Source organism: Abramis brama, assembly GCF_963993115.1.
Source record: "Abramis brama genome assembly, chromosome: 21".
NCBI classification, from domain to species: domain Eukaryota; kingdom Metazoa; phylum Chordata; class Actinopteri; order Cypriniformes; family Leuciscidae; genus Abramis; species Abramis brama.
Genome location: NC_139983.1, coordinates 14,973,569 through 14,995,973, shown reverse-complemented (window position 1 = coordinate 14,995,973; position 22,405 = coordinate 14,973,569). Strand labels below are relative to the sequence as shown.

General features: G+C 36.3%; 1 protein-coding gene across 21 annotated transcripts in view; it reads left to right on the top strand.

Annotated features, from left to right (window-relative positions):
• nrxn3a (neurexin 3a) overlaps positions 1-20,007 on the top strand; it is a 285,254-nt gene extending 265,247 nt beyond the window's left edge. For 8 of the 21 annotated variants that reach the window (XM_084096200.1, XM_084096203.1, XM_084096201.1 and 5 more), the window contains 2 exons: positions 7,343-7,427; positions 17,097-20,007. In XM_084096200.1, coding sequence (XP_083952326.1) covers positions 7,343-7,427; positions 17,097-18,019 — 1,008 coding nt within the window. In that variant the 3' untranslated portion in view covers positions 18,020-20,007. Of the gene's footprint in view, positions 1-7,342; positions 7,428-14,470; positions 15,044-17,096 lie in introns of all 21 variants that reach the window. The other 13 variants (XR_014603916.1, XR_014603917.1, XR_014603918.1 and 10 more) reach the window with 6 other exon arrangements.
• Positions 20,008-22,405: the final 2,398 nt, after the last annotated feature.

Sequence of the window (22,405 nt, the reverse complement as noted above, 5' to 3'; positions counted from 1 at the left end):
TACTCAAGAAATAGGCTAATAACATTTCGCTCTGTTCGTGCTTTCTGCTGCAAACTCGTTTCGGAGGATTAGCCTACATGCAGTTAAACAAGAATACACTTTAAAACCTTAAAAATACCTTAATCGTTTAACCATTTTGTAATATTTAGTTTATTTACAGTGAGACACAAAATGCGTTTTCTCCAATAGCGATCTTCGCCCGGGACGTCATGACGCGGTTACGTGCGCTCTGGTTGGCAGAAGAAAAGTAATAGCTGCACAGCTGCGCAGCGCAAACACAGAAGAAAAATGGTTGTATCGTGCTGTGTGATCGGCAAGATTGGGTACTGTACTGTGTGTATCATCTGTGTACATACCCTTATAAATTAATGGCAAATTATTGTATTTTCATTCATACATTTTACGTAGGCCTATATGTTGTTAACCAATGTTATATACAGGGCCTGAAGTTAACTTTTTTGACCACCAGCCACTGTGACTTTTTACCAGATAGTTTTTGTGTTTTTTTTTGGTCTCATAAAAGGTGAAAAAAAGGAATTGCACAAACTTGTTCTTTAACTTGTAAGAATACACATTTAAGTGCTGTCAAGTTATTAATGAGATCCATACAAGTAATAATAACTCTTAGAATACAGATATAGACCAGCTCGAAAACAAATCACACGCGGCTGTGTTGATGGCTGGGCAGCTGTTAGTTACAGCGTTCAGGAACCGTTAAGCAGAACTAAATTAATATTGTTATTACTGGTAAAGTTACCGGGTAGGCTACCGGACATTTTCTCACCGGTTCCCAACTCCCAACATCTGTGCAACTGTTGTACTGTAGCCTATGTCAGCGTTGCATTGTCTCATCTCATCTCACCAACAGTTTAATACTTAACTCACACATTCAAACATAGTAAGGGCCTCATCTTTCTCTCCGATCATATAACGTTCCGAAACACTCAAACTGCGCTGCTTTCACAGATGCTTTCTTTACTCCAGTAATGTGCCGCCACATTTTTTAGCTAAAATCCAACGAAATGGCTGACTTCGTTTAAATGTCAAAGAACAGTTGCAAAAAAATAAATAAAAAAATTCTCACTCAGGTGATATGGATCAGGCAGAGAACGAACCCTGGTTATATAAAAGCTTAATTATATCTCCTTTTAGCTTCTTCGGACAAAGAATTAACATATGCTGACAAAACACAGGTAGACTGCTGCGACATGTTTTGGTTCTTTCTGCCAACCAGTTCGCGCCCACGCCCATATCGTGACGTCACATTTGACTCCGGCGAACATCGCTATAGAACAATAATACACCAAAACCCAACATAAATTCACAAAAGACATCAATTTTATTAGCTTGATATAATCCAAATCTTTAGAATCCATACGTTTGCAAGAAAGAGATCCAAATTCAGCACTTTATCCAGTGAGTGATCTTCATCTCCATTTCACAGGCTATCACAGCAGCGCGTAACTGTCAAATCCCGCACTCGTGATGAACATAGATATCATATATATCATATATATCTTGTCACAGGCAGGCTCTGATGTAAAGTGAGTGATCAGCACGCACACAAATCCTCTTATCTCGCTGAAATCTTGACGGATTTACAAACGGTTTGGTTTCTTACAAACGTTATTAACGTGGCTATAATTCCGAATGCTTGAACATGTATGTTATAAATTATTCATATGTATGCAGTGTATGTATGTAGTGTCATAACTACATCTCTGACGTTTATAACAAACCAAACCGTTTGAAAATCGGTAGAAAATTGAGCAAGTTATGGTTATTTAAAAGTACATGCACCATTAAACGAGTGAGCGAGCTGTCTGTGGCAAGATGGCCTCCACGTGCGGACGTCGACCTCCATTGGCCAGCAGCGCGCACGAGACATCTAGCGTTCATATATGATATCTATGGTGATGAATTCAAAAAATTCCCCGCCCTCAAGAAGCGTTACGACATGTTTTACGGCAGTGATATCAAACGCTCATTGGCTCTCGCCACAGATTGCGACATGCCGTATTTCAGTCGGTAAACTACATTTAAAATGGAGAAGCGCGCGCGCCTTCACACAGAGCGAAGCCGGATTAACATTTTCATGGATTAATAACTTAAATTCTGATCCATACCTCATTCAAAACTATTATATACTGAAAGAGAGGACTGTGACTGCAACACATCGTCATGTGAACGACTTTTGGTACCGGTTTTGAGTTGACATTTTCGCAATAAATAAATTATTGTGATTACACGTATGTTGTTTTTCTTCATAATTGTAGCCTATGTAGTTTTAAGAAATTGTTATGTGTAGGTTAAGGGGTAAGTTAGGAGTAGGATTAGCTGCTAAAAAAATCTTTTAATGCTATATTGTTAATAAAATTGCCATTTCCCTACACATCTCTGTACGTTTTATCCTTTTTATATTCTGTATAAAATGGGTAACGTTATGTTTAGGTTTGGGAGCAGGGTTAAGGGATCTTCCATTTATCTATAAAACGGTAAAAGGTAAATTATACAGATATCTTAATGATATGAAAGATTCGTAAATATTTAACGTTTTGTAGCTGTAAAAACGTAATAATGTTACGTTTAATTGTTGCAGATACGTCCATATCATACGTTTCAGCATCTATCCAAACGTATAAAACGTACGTTTTCTATCTTTAAAAATTACGTATTAATACTACGTATTAACAATGAGACCAGGCTGGTTTTACATTTACTTGTATTGATTTTGTTATAATTTTTACTTAAATGAACTACAATTTGAGTGAAAGGTTTGTACCATGATCAGTGCCCAAATATTTAAGGTTTAAATTTAAATTTTTGAATCCCACTGTATATACACAGTTTTCAGCAATTGTTTTCTTAAACTTCTGACACAGAGATCTCTGTTCATATTACCTGACTTTTACATCATACAAACATGCTCTCTTTTTTTTTCTCTTAGCTGCAGTCAGTCCACTCTGATTTCTGTGAATTCACAGACTATTATTGAAGCTCAAGGGTGAAAATACAGGCCTGTCCATAATGACCTTTACCTTGTCGAGGTAGAATAATCAGATTTCACTCTTTGCCTCAGCAGGCCAGCAGACAGCTCACTAAAACTCAATACACAGCAGAGCTGCTCATTTTCACCAGGCCAGACGAATAACAGGTCCATAGGGCCCTGTCATCTAAAGCTATGTAGTCCTCATCCTCTACAGCTATGTAGTCAGCTATTATTCAATATGAAGTTTAAGAAAGCCATAGACATTAGTCAAAGCAGACACCGTATTTAATCTGACATGAATAGAAGTGAGGCTGTGAGAGATGGAGGTACAGTCCACTCAATATGTCGTACTTTTGCGTACACAGAAGTCGATCGTTCAGTAGATAAAACTGAAATGTCTTTCCCCAACTTTTCAGTGGACGTAAAATTTCAGAAAACATGGGTTATGAAAATTAAACGTGACAAAGGACCTAATTTTCAGGCACACAACGGTATAACATGCTGAACATTTGTCCCTCAATCCATGTGGTCACAATAAATCAGTGGTTTGTCATCGTAAGCTCGTTTATCGGTCCAATGGCGGTCTCCAATAATACGGGTGAAGGTTTTTGTCTTTCCTTTTATGCAACACAACAAGATAAAATGAAATACATTTTCTCTTATGTATAACCTTGTTATTTCATCTGACTCCATAAATGAAAACGGTTTTAATGATATCTGAGCATCATCAAAACTGAGCGAATGTTTGATTATTCTTTTTAACTCTTTAAGTATATTTTACCCGTTCCAGATTAGGAAACTATGTCGCTCATAGGTCCTCACGTCTTCTGTTTAACGCGGGTCTCACGTTCACAAGCTCATCAGTTTTGGTCACCAAACAGAGTTAATTGCTATATACCTGAGATCGGTCACATTCACGTTTATACAATCAAAGATACTTTGGTATAGCCCCCATGGAATTGCATACACTTGAATTTAACTTAACGTTTACTTCAGTAGAGGTATGGCCACTATTACAGATATAAGCTGACCAACATAACCTCTCTTATAATAGCTTTGGATTGGCCCACGTACACTTATCTAAAGTAACATTAAATTAAAACAGAGGTAAGACACCCAAATTTAGATTGGTCAAGCAGCATTTGATGTTCTAAATGGAAATTCACTTCTTGTCTTTGCAAACCAAGTACACTTGAATTGATGCCTAATCTAATCACTAATCTGACGCAAGTCAGTCAGAATAAAATCATATGTTTACAATTTATTGACCAGGTAATAGAACAATAATTCAAAATCCAATTCATAGAATAAAATCATCGGTTATTCAAATATAATAACAACAATTCAGAAATTGACGAATTATAGCAATATTTACCTGGCAACGAAAACTACACACAGCGATCGTGTGGGAAGTCTACCTACAGACTCCCCGAACATTTTGCCCATTTTCCATATAAACCCAGATAATTCAGTATGCTTACCAAATGGTGGTGTCTGTCATTATAATTAAATTTTGGTCCCCTATTGAGGGGTTCACGTTGTGAGATCAGAATTTGTAATTCAGTGGGTTCTTGATACCTGTGGAAGGGATACTGATTTATATACAGGAGGTAGTTTGAATGGAGGATCTGGGGGAGGGCACACCTTTAAGGGGCACACCACATTTCTCATATTTTATAACTTCTTTTAGCTTTTCATTATGGCTGGGAAATGAGACGATTTTACCAGGCGCACTGAGACACTTTAAATGATACCAAACATGTATAGTTACTTTTTGTACACACTTAACATTGCATAGGTTTTCAGTGAGTTTTAGGTGAGGAGGAGAAGGGGGGAGCAGGGGGACATTGAAAAAGTGAGGTGTGAGCTGCACTGTGTGATGTTGCTGTTACATATGCAAGAGAGAGTTCAAATGTTAACTCTCATGAGAGCCTTTTGCTTTCTCGAGGGGTAGCCCAGACTTGCTGGCACCCGCCTTACACCATCATCACAAGTGAACCCGTATTTATCGTAGTTTGGGTCATTATTCACCACCAGTCAAGAACCGTTTTCAAGTCATAATCATGGCTTGTGGTCACATTTTGCTTTAAATAATTTGTTGGCAACAGATTCTGCGTAACAGAAGGTATATTAGACTTTATTGAATGAAAATCAGTAAACAGATAATTCTTTGTTGATGGTTTTTTAATTATTTAGGATTTAGTATTATTATGGCCAAAATGCATTGTTCTTTAAACAATGTGTAATTTCCTTAAGACTGAAAATAAATTGAACGGATTTAACCGGATTTGCTTATCTGTCGGACAGCATGAAGCATTACACTCTCAGCTTTGCAAAGAGTGAAGAAACAAGCTAATCTTTCAGGAGTTCTTTATTAAGTTTCTGTCACTGTCAGGCTGAGTGTGAGAGAGGGAGGGGAAAAGATTAGACTATTCAGCACAGATGAACGTTAAAGGCTTATATGCCATGGAAACATATTCTCACATTGTTAATATGTGGATTAGGCCATTTTCACATTCCCAACAAAAGTATCAATATGTGAGTATAAAATGGCATAATGCAGCAGCTCCCCACTGCATTCCTGGCTTGTATTAACGCTGAGCTTGTATTATTGTGAAAGAGAATATGACGAACAGCTCTTGAGATATTCAATGCTTTAACTGATTCCAGGATCTGTACGGACAGTACCTGTGCATTAGTCTGCAAAAAGCTTTAGACGTGCATGTATTCACAGACAAACGTATTCAAGACGGCCATTGTGTCAGTAGCGTTTTTTTAATACCGAATATGAACCGTGGGCTCGGCTTGGAACGGTTTATGAGATTAAATGCTGTTTTTTTGCTGTCATTCAAGGGGGAAACCTGAGATAATTTCACATTTTCTCCGCAATCAGTCAATTACGATTCTCATTGCTTTCTGCATCTGTGATATCCTCCTCCCCTTTCAGCCACAGAGATGAGTTGTTTGCCACACTAAATATAAATTCAATGAATAATTTTATATTCACATAGAGCGATATTCCACACCCCGCCGATGTGAAGCGGCACCTCTGCTCAGCCTAATGTGCATTCAAATGTGTTTTTGCACCATTTTCATACCAAAAGCTTCTCAAATCTTTGCTTGAGTCCACCAAGAATATAGAGGGAAAACATTTTATTATTCCGTCAAACCGAATCATATTTATGACCCTGCACTTTCACGTAGGAGAGTGCTTTGCATTGCTCCCTGTGTTATTTAAAATTTCATAAACCTGGTCTACGACAGTACTTATTTTGCCCCACATTCTAATCTGCTCCTAATAAAGACATGCCAAGCAGAGTGTGTGAAAAACGAGCTCGCCGCGGAGGTTGGCATGAGTAAGGGAGAGCGCAGGGGATAAATCAGAGCGAGAGACATTGGAGACACACAGATAATCTCAGAGTGCCGCTGTGTGTTTGGTCCTCTCCTCTCAACGCCGGTGATATACAGTGATGGGAAATCCATGCGGACTCTCGAAAAGGGCGAGATGGAGGTGACTCGTATAAATGTTTGACGTGAGCAGTTTTTCAAAATAAAAGTTTGGAATTAACACCCGAGATGAGCTCAGCAAACTCATTCAATGTCTGTCACCAGTGAATTAATGTTTATTGACGGTGAAATAATGACACTGACTTATAAGCAGGCTTACGTGGAATCTGTTCCTGCAAAGCTCCTCAGCGTTCTGTCATTTATAAAATTCCCCATATCTCAGACTCTTTTTATAGGATATTCGTTTATTAAAAGTTGTGGCTAATTTGATTATGCTTTCGGCTGTTAATAACTGTTTATTAACAGGAAACAGTAAATTTCACTGTTTGTCTATAGAGTTTGAAAGTCAGATTCTTTTGTTCTTTTTTGAATGTGTTCTTGAATGTTTTTGGTCAAGCAGCTTCTATAAAGGTTTTTTTTTTTCTTGTTCTTTTTTTATGTGCACATTTTGATTCATATATATATATTATTATTTTTTACTATTATTTTATTATATTTGAAAAAAAAAAAAAATCTTTATTGGCATTGATGGTTCCATGAAGAACCTTTAACATCCATTAAACCTTTCCACAAAAGGTTCTTTGGGAAACCAAAATGGTTCTTCTATAGCATTGCTGTGAAAAAAAAACAAAAACGTTTTTAACCTTTTATTTTAAGAATGTACCACAGATTTTCCTTCAAAATCAGTGCAGAAAAATGTTACAGGGCCTACAGTATAAATTCAAAACATTATCTGAAAAGGCTATTTAACTTTATGGTGGTACAATCTAATGCATTCAAGTTTCTCTTTTGTTTGTCTATTCTCCTGTGTGTGTGTGTGTGTGTGTGTGTGTCACCGTATTCTAGACCACGGATGACATGGTCTCCTCTGCCGAATGCTCCAGTGACGACGAGGACTTTGCTGAGTGCGAAGGACATGCAGGTGGGCTAGGTCAGTTGAATTTTGCTTGCCTCTATGTGGTGGCCTTTCATTTGCAACTGAGGATCAGATCCTCAAAGCATCGCCTCCCCCCATGGATAGAAAAAGTGTAACTTCCTGTCCAATCCAAGTTTCAACTCATGTACACCAATACAGAGACAATCATATAGTAGGATATCTTGATAAATATTATACAAAACAGAAACAGGCATGCATTTCTAATGCTTAGCTTAGTCCATTCAGTAGCCTTGAATCAGAGCTAATCTCAAATCATTCACCCAAACTTTTCTTACGAGCTACACTTGGCCATGGGGTTTTCCGAAGTGGTTAACATGGTCACACTGATTACTAATTTTGTCCCCAGTGCCTAATATGAGAGCATATGTACAAAATTAGTACAGAAAAGTGACATGTTCTCTGCATTGATGCTTCAAAATGTATCATACTGAGGTTTTTCTGCCATGTGATATTGGACTGCATTTTGGCACATGATACATTTTGAGATTTCTCTTGAACTTTGCTTTCAGCCTTATAGTAGAGTGATATCTATCAGATTAATTGCTGTTGAAGCAGTCTTTTCAATTCCTTTCCTCATTTCAAGAGGCTTGATCTAAATTAAGTTGTTGTAATAGAGAACAGATATCATCGAATTTCTGTGTACAAATTTTTGTTTTGTGTCCTTATGCTTATTTTTAACAATATAATTTTGCCTCAGTGTGAACAAGTTGTTCTGCTAATATTTTCCAACCCAAATATGAAAAATACAATTCAGTGATTAGAAAAAAAAGAGATAGTCAGAAAGAGAGAGATTTGAGAGAAGTTGGGTATTGGCTTTTTTTTACATAATTGTAACATAATTGTAGCTTTGAGAAAATAGTCTGTCATGTCTTTTATGAAACATGCAATTTTTGTGATTGCAGTTAAAGATAACTGAAATTTCATTATTTTGCAAATCATGATTCAAGTCAGAGTTCAAATGAATCGTATTATAATTTGAGTAAAACCCCACTTACAATAATTGGGTGTTTCTTCAACTTCTGGCACTTTTATATTCTAGGGGTTGATTTTTATTAAAAAGAACAGATTTCAGCTATTTTTTCTCTCTCTCTGTGATATGAAGGTCACATAAAAACATATTAAACTAAGTATTGGAAAGTTTTTCTCATATCTTTATCATTTATTTTGATAATATATTTGATTGTTTTAAGCTTGTCAGTCAAGATAATTCATCTTAAAATTGAAAATTGATGATCGAAGCAACATCTACATTTTTAAATAAATTATTTATATGAAATGAAATAATACCTAATTGCCAAAAAGATGCACACAATTGTATTGCTAGGATTTTCTTTTAAAAAAATGTAAAGATTTTTTTTTCCACCAAAAATGCTATGAAATGCATTACATAATATGAAATGTGGTGTTTCTGAAAAACATCAGAATATAACTTGTGTACAAATTACTTTAAATAAACAAGCGAGAGTATAAAAAATGTGTTTTAAGAGAAGTCCACAAAGCCATATGTGCCCCTAGTTGAACAAACACCCAATTATACATGTTTCATGCCTGAAAAGTGAACCAGCACATAACAAGAAGGACAATGTGTGATCAAATAATTTCCAGAGGCCAAAGCCATTTCATGGCCTGTTAGTTTTATCTGTTGGCCTATAATGAGCACACTATCTTTTATCACATATACATGTGCATTGTGCCCCATTGGATGAAAAGGTATACATTTAAGTTTTCATGCAGACATGACAGGCTATCCTCTTTGTTCACTTCAACCTGTTCTTACCCTCTGCAATTCTCTCAAATGTCAATGCCAATTTCTTCCAAATGACATTCATCAGTTTAGCGGTTTGAGAACAATATCCATCTTTCTGGAATCTTTATGTACTCATAAAGAAAGCTATTGGCAGGGTCCCAATCATCCAGTCACGTTTACACAGAAATTCATGCCATTCTAACCTCTACATCAGTTGATGTGAAGCTGCATGAGACATTACCGCTGCAGGGGTGCGTCCTCATATTCGGAGAGTATTCTGTACCGCATGCGTGGGGTACTTCCCCTTGATTTGCCCTCTTAATTTCATGAGCTTGCTCGTGGTTGATGTTATTATTGGTGAAGTCCTCATCTATTTCCCAGCTATCCAAAATCAACATTCCTGTCATCTCGCCTCATCTTGTTCCGCATGATATTTTGGTGTTGAAATCGATTTTTCCTCCATTTTTCTCAAGCATCTGTACCATCTGGGCTTGACCTTGAACATTGCCATTTCAATTAACAAAGCAAATAACAGGCAACAAAATCTTTTCTTGCCATCAAAAGAGCTTTTTTTTAAAGCTCAAGTAGATGTAATCTTAAGAAAGTTGTGTTTTAAGAATGGCCAACATCCTTGAACCTCTTGATCTTCAGCTGACTGAGCCGGTCTGCATATGAAGTAATTTTTGAATGCAGATGGCATAGAAAGAGTTTTATTGCCACAAAACGTGCGCTTCTCGATGTCACGCTTTCTCAAGCAGTCATTTGTGGCATGTAGTATGGTAGCTGCCAGTCAGAGCCATTTACCAGACTATTCTGTCATTATTCAGTGCATGGTGCCATTTTTTGATCTCCATGCATTTCCTCACCATCAGACTAACATGACTAACATGAGTGCTGTACTGTATGTATGAGCCAGTTTCAACAAAGCATCATACCTCAAGCTTATGGTTGCAAAGATTTCCGCTGCATTTCCTGTACCAAATCGTGTTCCTGTCTATCAACTTGTCTGTGTCTTGACGTGTTGTCACGTGATTCTGTTCTCTGTTTGTAAAGAATTGTTGGGTTTTCCCATTTATCCCCTATCTGGAATTCCATAGGAGGGCTTCTCCTGATTAATGATATGCTTCCAAAGTCATTCCTTAAATATTCTTCTGTATTAGTCTCAGATTATTTCTCTGCTCACAAATCTCATTATCTTAAAGTTCACACTTGCATGCAAACTAAAAAGAGTATACTTCTTTTATGTAAAGTTGTATGGATATATTTTTAGAAACTTCACACATTTTGTTTATTCTGAAACACCGTTAAATGGGGCTCATTTTGTGTTTAAATTATTCGGTAATACGGTATTTCCTTTTGAACAAGACAAAAGGTGAAGTGAATTTAAAACTGAAGGGAAGAAGCCTCCAGAGACTCAATTATCTGTGCGATGGAAGAATCTCTCACTCTTATAGTTTATGGTACAGTTTGTATTTGCAGGAAAGGATCAGTGCAATGTATTCACAGTAAAGTTGCCTTGCAGATTTTTGCTAGCATGTAGTGTAATACTAATCCGTTCTACATCTCTCAAGCAGTGTGATTTGTTCAGGCTTATGTGTGGATTTTGATGACATAATTATGGATAATGATGAATCAGGAATTAACAAGCTCCAGTTTTGCTTTGCATAGCAATTTGTTTGTGTCTTCTAAAAAAGTCCTGGGATATTTTTCTGTCATTAAAACCATCAACTTGGCACAAACCAGACAAGAAACCCCAAACTTTTGAACTGTGATATTATGGAGACATGGATAGTACTGCATAGTAAGAATGACCCAAGGAAAAAAAAAAAAAAATATATATATATATATATATATATATTATTCTTTACTCTACTTAATTATTTTTTTCTATAATGTTTTTCATAAAAGTGGACTAAACAACTTATACAAATACAGTGCTATGCATAAGTTTAGACATCCATGCTAAAGTTGACTAAAAAGAGGAATAAAAAATCATCTTTGGAAATTGAACTTAATGCCTTAATTTAAAAAATTTGGAAAAATCCAACCTTTAAGGACACCAATTTTCTTTGTGAATGAATAATGTATTGTAAATAAATAAATGTTCTTCCTTAAAATACAGGGTGCATAAGGTTTGGACACCCCTATGTTAAATTCACATAGAGGCAGGCAGATTTTTATTTTTAAAGGCCAGTTACTTCATGGATCCAGGATACTATGCATCCTGATAAAGTTCCCTTGGCCTTTGGAATTAAAATAGCCCCACATCATCACATAGCCTTCACCATACCTAGAGATTGGCATAGTATCCTGGATCCATGAAGTAACTGCCTTTAAAAATAAAAATCTGCCTGCCTCTATGGGAATTTAACATAGGGGTGTCCAAACCTTATGCACCCTGTATTTTAAGGAAGAACATTTATTTATTTACGATACATTATTCATTCACAAAGAAAATTGGTGTCCTTAAAGGTTGGATTTTTCCTAGTTTTTTTAATTAAGGCATTAAGTTCAATTTCCAAAAGATGATTTTTTAGTCAACTTTAGCATGGGTGTCTAAACTTATGCATAGCACTGTATATTTCAAGATTACTGAAGCCGTACTATAACTTTTTCCTGTATTTTACAGATCAAAATTTTAAACATTATAATTATAATGAAATATATGCAGTATGAAATAATGTGTCTGATTTGCAATCTGTGTATTAACTGTAAAACTAGTGTACTACGACTCATTTATCTTTCTTATATGAACACCAGATGGCATTATATGCTGCACTCATGATTTTACACTCTCACAATACTGAGAAATTCCCAAAAGATGAGCTGGATTTTTGTTATTCACCTGATTCCAGCATATATCTACCTTTTTACAAATAAGTGTAGCTTGTTTTGTCATGCTGATTGGGCAGAGTTGAGCGTCTTTAGACTCAAAGCAATTAGATGCCATTGGAATGCAGGAAATGGAAGGGGGAAATAAACGGTAGAACAAAGAGAAGAATGGTCCAGATTAGAGAGCCAGTATTGCTTGGCCCTATTCTGTGCAGGGAGAGGGGGAGTTGCTTTTATCACAGGCCTGCAGGTGGCCATTCAGCATTGGAGCTCCTGTTTAATTACCTATCCATAGTGCAAGCAGAGATAAGAACACTCTAGACACCGACATTGAGATACACCTCTTGTGTGTGAAGAGTTTTGAATAGTCTCACTTTACAAATAATACTTGAGGTGTTACAGTTTTTGCATTCTTATAGTGCACCTTAATGCACAGATTACTTGTGCACTCTTCTCAGGTACCATCAGTTAGTTAAAAAAAAAAAAAAAAAAACGCTTTACCAACGCTTTTTAAAATGTATTATTAATAGAATGTGAGTGTTGTAATATGTTGAAACAATTATGTTCATTCTACAAACAAATTGAACAATTGAACTCTTCTTCAGGCAATCTCCTGTTTTGGAGTGTCAAGATTTCCCATGCATCATGCAGTACACTGGTATATAATGGTGGTTAAAATAAGTAACACATACAATACAATACAATACAATATTTATTTATAAAGCACATTTAAAAACAAGCAAGGCTGACCAAAGTACTGTACAAAACAGAATAAAACTAAGAAAAATAAAAATAAAACTTCCGATAAAGGAACACACAATAATAGATAAACAATAATTGTAAGGAGAATTGAAAGCCAAAGACAATTAATAAGTATTTAAAGAAGATTTGAAGGTGGAAACAGAGGGAGCTAATCTAATGTAGAGAGGTAGACCGTTCCAAAGTTTTGGGCCTGCAGTAGCAAAAGCGCGATAACACATATGTTGCAGAATGGTTTGTTTGACCCTTAGAAGAGTTTAAAAGTAATTCATCAAAGTATTAAATATATTTTGACACACACTGAGTTAATCAATCAGAATAAAGCCTGTTTATTTATAATTTTAAGTATTTATAAATATTGGTAGAAAGGAGCATTATAAACACAATATTTGTATTGTATTTTTAAGAATCTCATCACTGCTTTCTCCACAACAATGGTCTTTTTTTTTCTTTTTCTTTGTTAGAAAGGAATTGGAATTATTTAGATGATTAGATTAGGTACTAATTTAATATCTCATAAGTAAATAATGTTTGCCCTAAACTTTTCGGAGAGTTGGTTTCTTTTTTGCTAAATAAGTCATCTATTCTGAACCCTCTTGTGGAATTCCTCAATCAATACTCTGCTGCTTTTGAACCAATGTCTGTGGGTACCAACCATGATTATGGATCTTTTGTTATGAGATATAATGACTTTTCTGGTATAAAAGACAAGGAATCTGCCACAAAAAGCGTACAGACAAACACCTGTGACCTACAGGCCCTGGTTAAAAGGCTTCTTTGACCTTTGCTTAACCTTTGATGTCTGATTTGACCCCCAGCTTGCTGTGTTGTTCGTCTACTCTCCCTAAATGCAACTTACTTTACGCATGCGTCAACATCTTGCAGTATAAAAAACTTAACCCATTTTCAGCCAATTTTCCTCTCTCTTTGACATACATCCAGACTGCACGCCTGTTACATGTTTAAGACTAACAATGACAGATATATTTGTCTTTGGGTCACATGACAGAGGAAGCAGTTGTCTGTTAAACTGTCCCTCTTGATTGTGTCTGTTTTATAGTTTGTGCATCTGGTTGTAGTGTGTGAAAATTAGAATTGCTTTGTTCTTTCGTCTCTGGGAATTTTGTCTTTTTAGTTTTACACGCACTCAAATCAATTTCATTTTTTGTTGGTTACCATTTTTTGAATAGCTGAATTTTTGGGTTCAAAATTAGTGGTGAAATTTGAACTAGATGTGAATATCAAATCACAATTATCATTCGTTTGATAACGTGTTTTGATTTTTGGTCTTTTTTTTAGATTTGGAACTAATTCAATGAAAATTCCATGTGCTCAAAGTGATAACTAATCAAAAGAAATGTAAAACCACTAGAATCACATTCAAGAACAATATCACAATACCTCAAATGCAAAAACAACCCGATTTAATACAGAAAATTTGTGTAAGAAATAATCGAAAAGACACATGATGGTCAATGAAAAGGTTCCAGATCTTGATGCACCTCTTGTTTTAGTTTTTTTTTCAAATTCTGAGAGTTGATCTTGATGAACAATTGACGTTTAAAGAATGTTTACAAACTGCATGGCGAAGAAGTTGCAGTTTAGGGTTTGTCAGATTGTCAGTGTTAGAGTTTTGTTCTTTTTCGTAGATGGGCATGTATATGCTCATTGTTTGTATATCCCCATCCCTTCCTTACAGCCAAAAACGTTAATGCTGCCCGACCGCTTCGTACTGCCTATACATGGACATGGCAACTGACTTACACAATCACCCCCATCATTGTCATCTCCTATGTAGTATGTTCATAGGTCCAATTCCCTTGTCACAACCCCCCTCCCCCCTCCTCCCCCTTCTAGCTATGGTAAAATATGTACAGTCATCCATTCACTCAAACCTAAAGATTAAAACCAATCTAAGCAAAAAGTTTAATTACTAGAATGTAGATATTTATTTAACAACAACAAAAAATATGCTATATAAATCAAAGGCTCAAATATGTACAGTTTTTTGTAAGAAAACTGGATTATTTATCAAAGTAACGACAAAAGAGAATAATGGTGAAGTTTATTTTTCATGTTATGTGGTGTGGATGTATGTGTTGTTGCCTCCCTGTACTCTCTCATGTGGGAAACAAAAATATATATCTAACCAGAATCGCAATGACAGTTATTTTGTTTTCACAAAGAAAAAACTTGTCCAAGAACATTCTTACACAACTTTCTTTTGTACGTTTTTTTCTTCATGCCAAAATCATGCGGGCAATTTGTTGATGTAAGTTGACAAAAAATATGGTATGTTTATGTTTATGATATACAGTATATGCCGTATAGTATGCTTAACTACTTAACGTAATGAGATCAGAAGTTCTGATCTCGTTTTGCTAGATTGTTTATATTGCCTGTTTGTCAGTACTGTACTGTTTGCTATGTCTAGTTATTGATAACCTATGGTATTGGCTTTGTAATTTAACTTATGCTATTGGATTTGTAATTTAATTTACTTGTGTTATCATTTGAGCTCTGTCTTTTTCATTTTAAGTTATTTTGAATTTTATTTTTGATTTTTTTGATTTTTTATGCAAGTCTTTGTTTTGTACTAAAACCTGATGGTAGAACTATCTTACCGTTGTAATGACAGTCTGAATATTTAGCAGTTAGAAAGCATAAACAAACCTTCCATGTTCATGAAATGGAACTTTTTGCTTATATTGCATGGCAGACACACTGAATTTTTTATTTTTTTCTTCTAGTGTTAGAATCACTTGTTCCTTGCCGAATATCGACACTTTACAGCTACACATATACTTGAAGAACTGAGAATATTATTTCCGTCAATAAAAGCTTTGTACTTTCAGCATTTCAAGATACAGTAAATATCTACATTCTTAAAAGATTAAAGTCTCACACTTAGAAATCAACCATATTGACAGAGTTCATTCAGCTGTTATTGCACCGTGGAGGTAGTATCTGCCATTGGGCGGGCTTTCTGAAGCCATTCAAAAGGCAAAAGTCAGTGCACTGCTGGGGAGCCAGATCTTTCATCACACATGTACAGTATATATATAGAGCGAGAGAAGATACAAAAATAAACATGTTTTAAGACACAGATGAAACAACATGTTATGAGACTTCATCTCATAGCTTATTTAAATAATATTCTGATTTTATTTTTATTTTTTGAACTTGAGACTTCATGGCAGTAGATTCATATATTTTTTACTTGTGCAAAATATTAAAAAAAATAAAAAAAAATAATATTCAATATATTAATTTTAATTCAATAAGTGTACAAAAGTTGTTTTTTTTACAGCATTTATTAATTCTGATTAATGTTCATTTATATATTATTTATTGCTATTGTTCAAGTTGGCATGCATAGCTAATCTTAAAATACGCAACTTTCAATGTTAAAAATGTTTTTGTAGAAACTAACATTACATTGGCTCATGTTAATTTTCTATGCACAACTTTTTTCTAGAATATTAAAGGAATAGTTCACCCCAAAATCAAAATGATCAAATCAATTTCTCACCCTCAAGCCATCCTAGGTGTATATGACAATCAGAGTTATATTAAATAATATCCTGGCTCTTCTCAGCTTTGTAATGGCATTGAAAAGTGCCTGAGTTTTTTGGCCATCCATAAAAGTAATCCATACGACTCTGAAGCGAAGCCATGGGTTTTTATAAGAAAAATATCCATATTTAAAACTTTTTAAACTATAATCACTGGCTTTCAGCACAAGAGAGTTATGTGGTTTTCTCAAGAGGCGTCTATTGTCACCTGTGATATGTCTTACATCATATGTCGGATCAGAGGTCACCCTTCTGCTGGAACACGACTTTCTCGGCAACGCGGGTATGGCTGTTGCCGAAAGCCCATGATTATGGTTTATAAAGTTTTAAATATGGATATTTTTCTAAAAAAAAAAAAAAAAACATGGCTTCGCTTTAAAAGGCATTATTAACCCACTGGAGTCGTATGGATTACTTTTATGATGGATGGATGCGCTTTTTGGAGCTTCAAAAACTCGGGCACTTTTCAATGCCATTACAAAGCTGGGAAGAGCCAGGATATTATTTTATATAACTCCGATTGTTTTGGCTGAAAGAAGAAAGCACAAACCGGCTCACCCACAAAGACCTGTCGAGTCCTTTTGATGCCAATTTTTTGTCGTTTACTGTATGTTCAATATTGTTTCTCTGTTGTTTTTTGTTTTTGTTTTTTACGTTCTGGCTTGTATCCGTTACCAGAGCTTTTTTTGTTGTTTTTTTAGGTTACCAGTTTTAGAGACTAACTTGCCTCATGTCTGTGTTCAATTGTAGGAGGTGAATTAGTTTTCCCAGTACTAGTAAAGGATCCCTTAGAGCTCCCCTCTGTAGCCACTCGTACACCCTCCATCCCCTTTCCCCCAACCCTCCGCCCCCACCTCACCATTATTGAGACCACCAAAGAGTCCCTGTCCATGACCACTGAGGCGGGGGTACCTTGCTTGTCGGACCGAGGCAGCGATGATTGTGATGATGATGATGATGATGATGGCTTGATGATATCTGGGTATGGCTCTGGGGAAGCATACGACTCTAACCTGCCCCCTACTGATGATGAAGATTTTTACACCACCTTCTCCTTGGTAACAGATAAGACCTTGTCATCGTCGACCTTTGAAGGTGGCTACAAAGCTCACGCGCCTAAGTGGGGATCCAAGGACTTTAGACCTAACAAAGTCTCCGATTCTGGTAGGACTACTACCGCATCTTTTTCCCCCAAGCTGAGCCGCTCCACGTCCACGCCACCCAAACTGCCCGCAGGCAAAATGAATCACAGGGAGCTAAAGCCCCAGCCCGACATAGTCTTGCTTCCATTGCCCACTTCCTATGAGGTAGACAACACAAAGCTGAAGAGCCCATTAATAACCTCCCCCATGTTCCGTAATGTACCCACAGCAATCCCCACGGAGCCGGGCATCAGGCGGGTTCCGGGGGCCTCCGAGGTGGTCCGTGAATCTAGCAGCACCACCGGAATGGTCGTCGGGATAGTTGCCGCTGCCGCTTTGTGCATCCTAATACTGCTGTACGCCATGTATAAGTACAGAAACAGGGACGAGGGATCCTACCAAGTGGACGAGACCAGGAATTACATAACCAACTCGGCGCAGAGCAATGGAGCAGTCATGAAGGACAAGCAGCAAAGCACGAAAAGCGGCAACAAGAAACAGAAAAACAAGGACAAGGAGTACTACGTGTGAGTCCGAGCGTCGCCCCGTTGCTTTGACAGAACTTTGACAGACCTGTTGGGCACTGCGCCGAGAGAGAGGGCGACAGGAGCCGAACCCCGGCACTGTGCCAAGGCGGCGAACTCTGATGTGAACTGTACCATAAAGCACACTTACAACCGTAAGCACACCGCGAAGGTAAAATAGCAAACATTAGTGACCTTACTCCTCTATCTGGTCGGAGACGTTATCAGTGTAGAATATTCCACAGCTACATCATAATCCTAAGTGACTTTTTAGAGGTATGTGAACCTTGGCGTAAATCTCGTTTTTCTTTTCTTTTGTAACTCTGTAAAAAGAGGAGAACGTTTCAAGCATGTAAGAGACACGTAGTGCTGACGTCCGTAACGACAGTGGGACCCAAAAAAATGTTGTTCACTTGAAAAAAAAGGACTCCTGCCAACAAAATAAATAAATATATATATAAATATATATATAAATTCTATATATGAGAAATTTGTATTGTTTATACATTACATGTGGTGTCTTATCATTTTTTGCTCTCTGCAAAAAGAAGAAAAACACTATGTAATAAACTAAACTGCTCAAGACTGGTCACCGAGGCTCTGACAGCACTGCACTGTTATGATTTCCAGCCAAAACTGATCATTTTAATTGTACAACCAATTGTAATATTGCAAATGTGTGAGTTGCCAGAAAGACAGTGATGTTTCCTTGTCTCAGTAAAGCGACTGATTGTAGTGCATGCCATGCCATCCTTCGCTTCAAACACGTCCGCCCACCAGGCCGATCCCATCATCAGATAGACCTCTCGTCCCTCAAAGCGACACGACAAGGGAACGTGTCGCAGATTGGAACTTTTTCAACCGTATGTATGTTGGTCCATTTGCTCTCGTCTCTTTTTTATACAGCTGTCTGGTGCAGACTGGCGCAGTGCTATGATACTGTTAACGGATGTCTATACGAAAATAAATCTAATGTGAAAAGTGTGGAAAAAAAATCCTATCTGTTGTCACAGTCGACTGTGTCGAACGAGAAATTTGTTTACATATTTTATTACATGATAGCAGTTGTACTTTGTAGGTAGATGATGTACATACAAACCTAAGTTGTATTTTGTTTTAAGTAATTCTATTGTACAGAGAGATCATTGATTTATTCAGTGTGTTTCATGCAGAAATATCCGACACTGTCAACTCATGTGAAGGAAGAAAAAAATATACAGTACACACACGTTTTTGTAAGGACAAGCAGAGAATATTGTTAGATTAGAAGTCTAATCTTTCTCGCAGATGTTTCTAAGTCTAAGCATGGGTATTTGACTACTTGAAGCTGTCGATGAAATACAAGACGCACTTCTTAATTGTACCAAGGTTTCCTTGTTATCGGTTGTTTATTTATAGAAGAATCAAAGAAATATGTAATAAAGACAGACTAATATGGACACGGACATGCAGCTCAGATAATTTACGCCGTACGTGTGTTTCTTACCTTAATGTCTTAATACGAGTGGCCTAGACTGCAGTAAGCCCTGTTGCATTGACAGACTTTTTGCCATTTTTGTTCTTATTCATGTATATTTTTGCCATTTTTTGGAGAGAAAAAAATATATATATATTTGTTTATTACTGTACCATAAATAAGATGTGAAAATGTGCCCATGTTATTTTTAATCTTCATTTTCTGTTCAACCTCACGTGTGCTTTTATTCTTTTTATTTATGACATCATAGTCACGTAGCTTCGCTTCAGAAAATATTTGGCGATGGTCTATAATAAAACATTCCATGGAGGTTGATCATATATGGGTTGTCTTAATGTGCATATCTAAGCTGTGTGTGGTGATACATATTTTTCTAGCATCCATCACTTTGTGGACTTTAATTTCCTGTTCTGTTAGGACCTTTTTAATGTGTTAAGAAGAGAATTGGGTCTGAAATATGTCTTTCTTCACATGCTTTCAGTGGATTAAATGACTCACTGTGTTTTTAGCACTGGAAAGGTGAGGTCGTCATTTGTTATAAAGAAGTTGAAGGACGAGTGGCTTTCAGTAGCCAGTCAGAGAATCAATTTCCACCAGATCTTGTACAATATTTTCCTGTGAGACACAGATTTATGAAAGTCTCAGTACTCACAATGACCTGTTAACAGAACAAGAGCAGAGATCTTGAGCATAAAACGGCTAGCAATATTTTATGTTGGTTACCAAGGCAACACAAAGGAACAAATCAGAAGCTGTGACCTCTGCTGGGGTTTAATTGTTTCATTAGATATGGTAATTAAAGTATATCTGACTATAAAGAAAATTAGGAGGACGTTTAATATGCTGTTGTTCGAGAACAAGTACAACATTTGAAATCCTTATCTGTAACAATGGCACAGACTATATGTCAGATTTTGAGATTTGTTAAATAGGCCTATAACATCAAAACATAGAACGTGCAACGTTATTGGATATTTTTAGTTTTGTTGGATCCATTCACACTGACAGCGATTTGGAACAACGTGACTAGAAATCATTCATTTTCAATGACAATTGACCATTCGCAAAGACCCGCCCCCTTTAGTTACTGTTGCTATGTATGACAAGCTATGCCGCTCTCACGCCACACCATGTTCTCACGCAGTGAAAAATACATCATGGAGCAGAGAGGACACTGACAACGCGCTGACAGACAGGACAGACCAGGTTACTTTTGATAGGAAACAAAGTCTCAACTTTCAAATTTGGTCATTTAAAAAAAAAAATGTAAACAATAAATACCGTTTTGTGGCTCTTTAATGTGTCTGACAGATCGCTGTAGAGTCTCGGTTAAAGCTGCTTGTGAACCGATCATCTCTTCCTTCTAGTTAATTTATAGCATCAAATAAACATGAATGAACATAAGAAGGAATGTTGTTTTAACCGCGGAAAGACGTCAGTAGGCCTACACCATTTTTCAAGTTCAAATTCTCCAACGTTAATCTACTAACTCCCCTAACTGCTTTGTCGGATGGCGGATTATGATTGGTCAGATCGCCTGTCAATCAAACTCCCTGCGAAGGGTCAATTGGCAATTTATAGTTTAATGGGTTATAGTAGAACTGTTTTGACATGATATGTCCTGATGCAATGATTTTTAGTGGCCAGACAACTGATTCATTGTCAACATAAAATGGCCTCTTATTTTTTACAGCCAGTGTATCTCTTTTGTGTTTAAAAAGCTTTGACCCCCTGAGTACAGGTCACCAATGAAGTCAACCAGCAACAGGAAAACTACAGTAGAGTGACCAACAGCGATAAAGTCACTCTGAACAAGCATTGGATACGTTTTTTTTCCAGGTGCTAGAGCACAAATCTATATGCATAAAAAAGCTGTTAGATTACAGCCACCCATCCTTTTGATTCCCAGGTGGTGAAAGTAGCCGTCAAAGAGGTTAATCACAATTGCAACATGTTACAAAAACTAGAAAACTTATTTTATTCACTAAGCACCAATATTGTGTGTACTGTAGTATTTTGGCACAGAACCCACATCTTTTTCCCTAACTGCACACAATCCAGTTTGACCAGGTGCCAAATGTGCTGAAATTAGGTTCACACAACTTGTTCGCAATTAATGGCATGCAAATCAAGTATAGCACAGATTTTGTGGCCATGTTTGTGCCATTATCTTATTTGTTTTCTTATTTAATTTAGTTAAGAAATTTTCTTAGTTCCCCCCTGAGATTTTGCTTTATTTACTTTTTTTGTAAATGTCCTATATCTTGACTATACATCATGCATAGAAAGCAACCTCAGAATTCACATGCTGTAAAAAATGATATGGTCAATAAGTTATGACAACATATGTTTTACATTGCTTTAACTCATCAAAATAAGTTAAGCAATTTTCAGCTGTTTTATGTTATAGGCTACAAGATTCAATTTATTTTTTTAAAGTCAGTTTAATGTAATTTAAGTTGACATTACTTAAACAACCAAGTTGATTGTACTTAAAAATTTAAGGAAGCAAATTTTACAGTGCACTTTATGCAGTGGTTTATGTCCATGTCTCTTCTTTTTTTTTCTTTTTTTTTCAAAAACATCATGTGATGTAAAAATCAAACAAATCTGTGTAAATCTCTTTATCAATGTCATTTCATCACTTCAGATCTTGCTGTTTGTCATTGTTACTTATGTTTGTATACATTTTTAGCATTTGCATCCAAATCTCCCATTAAAGGATCCCACAGCCATTCAATATAAATCTATGTAAGATTCCAAATGTCTTGCAAAAGGCCAATTATTTTGACCAGTCCAATATATATATATATATATATATATATATATATATATATATATATATATATATATATATATATATATTACTTTGCCCACGTATATCTGAAATTATCTTCAGCTTTGAGCCCCATTCTC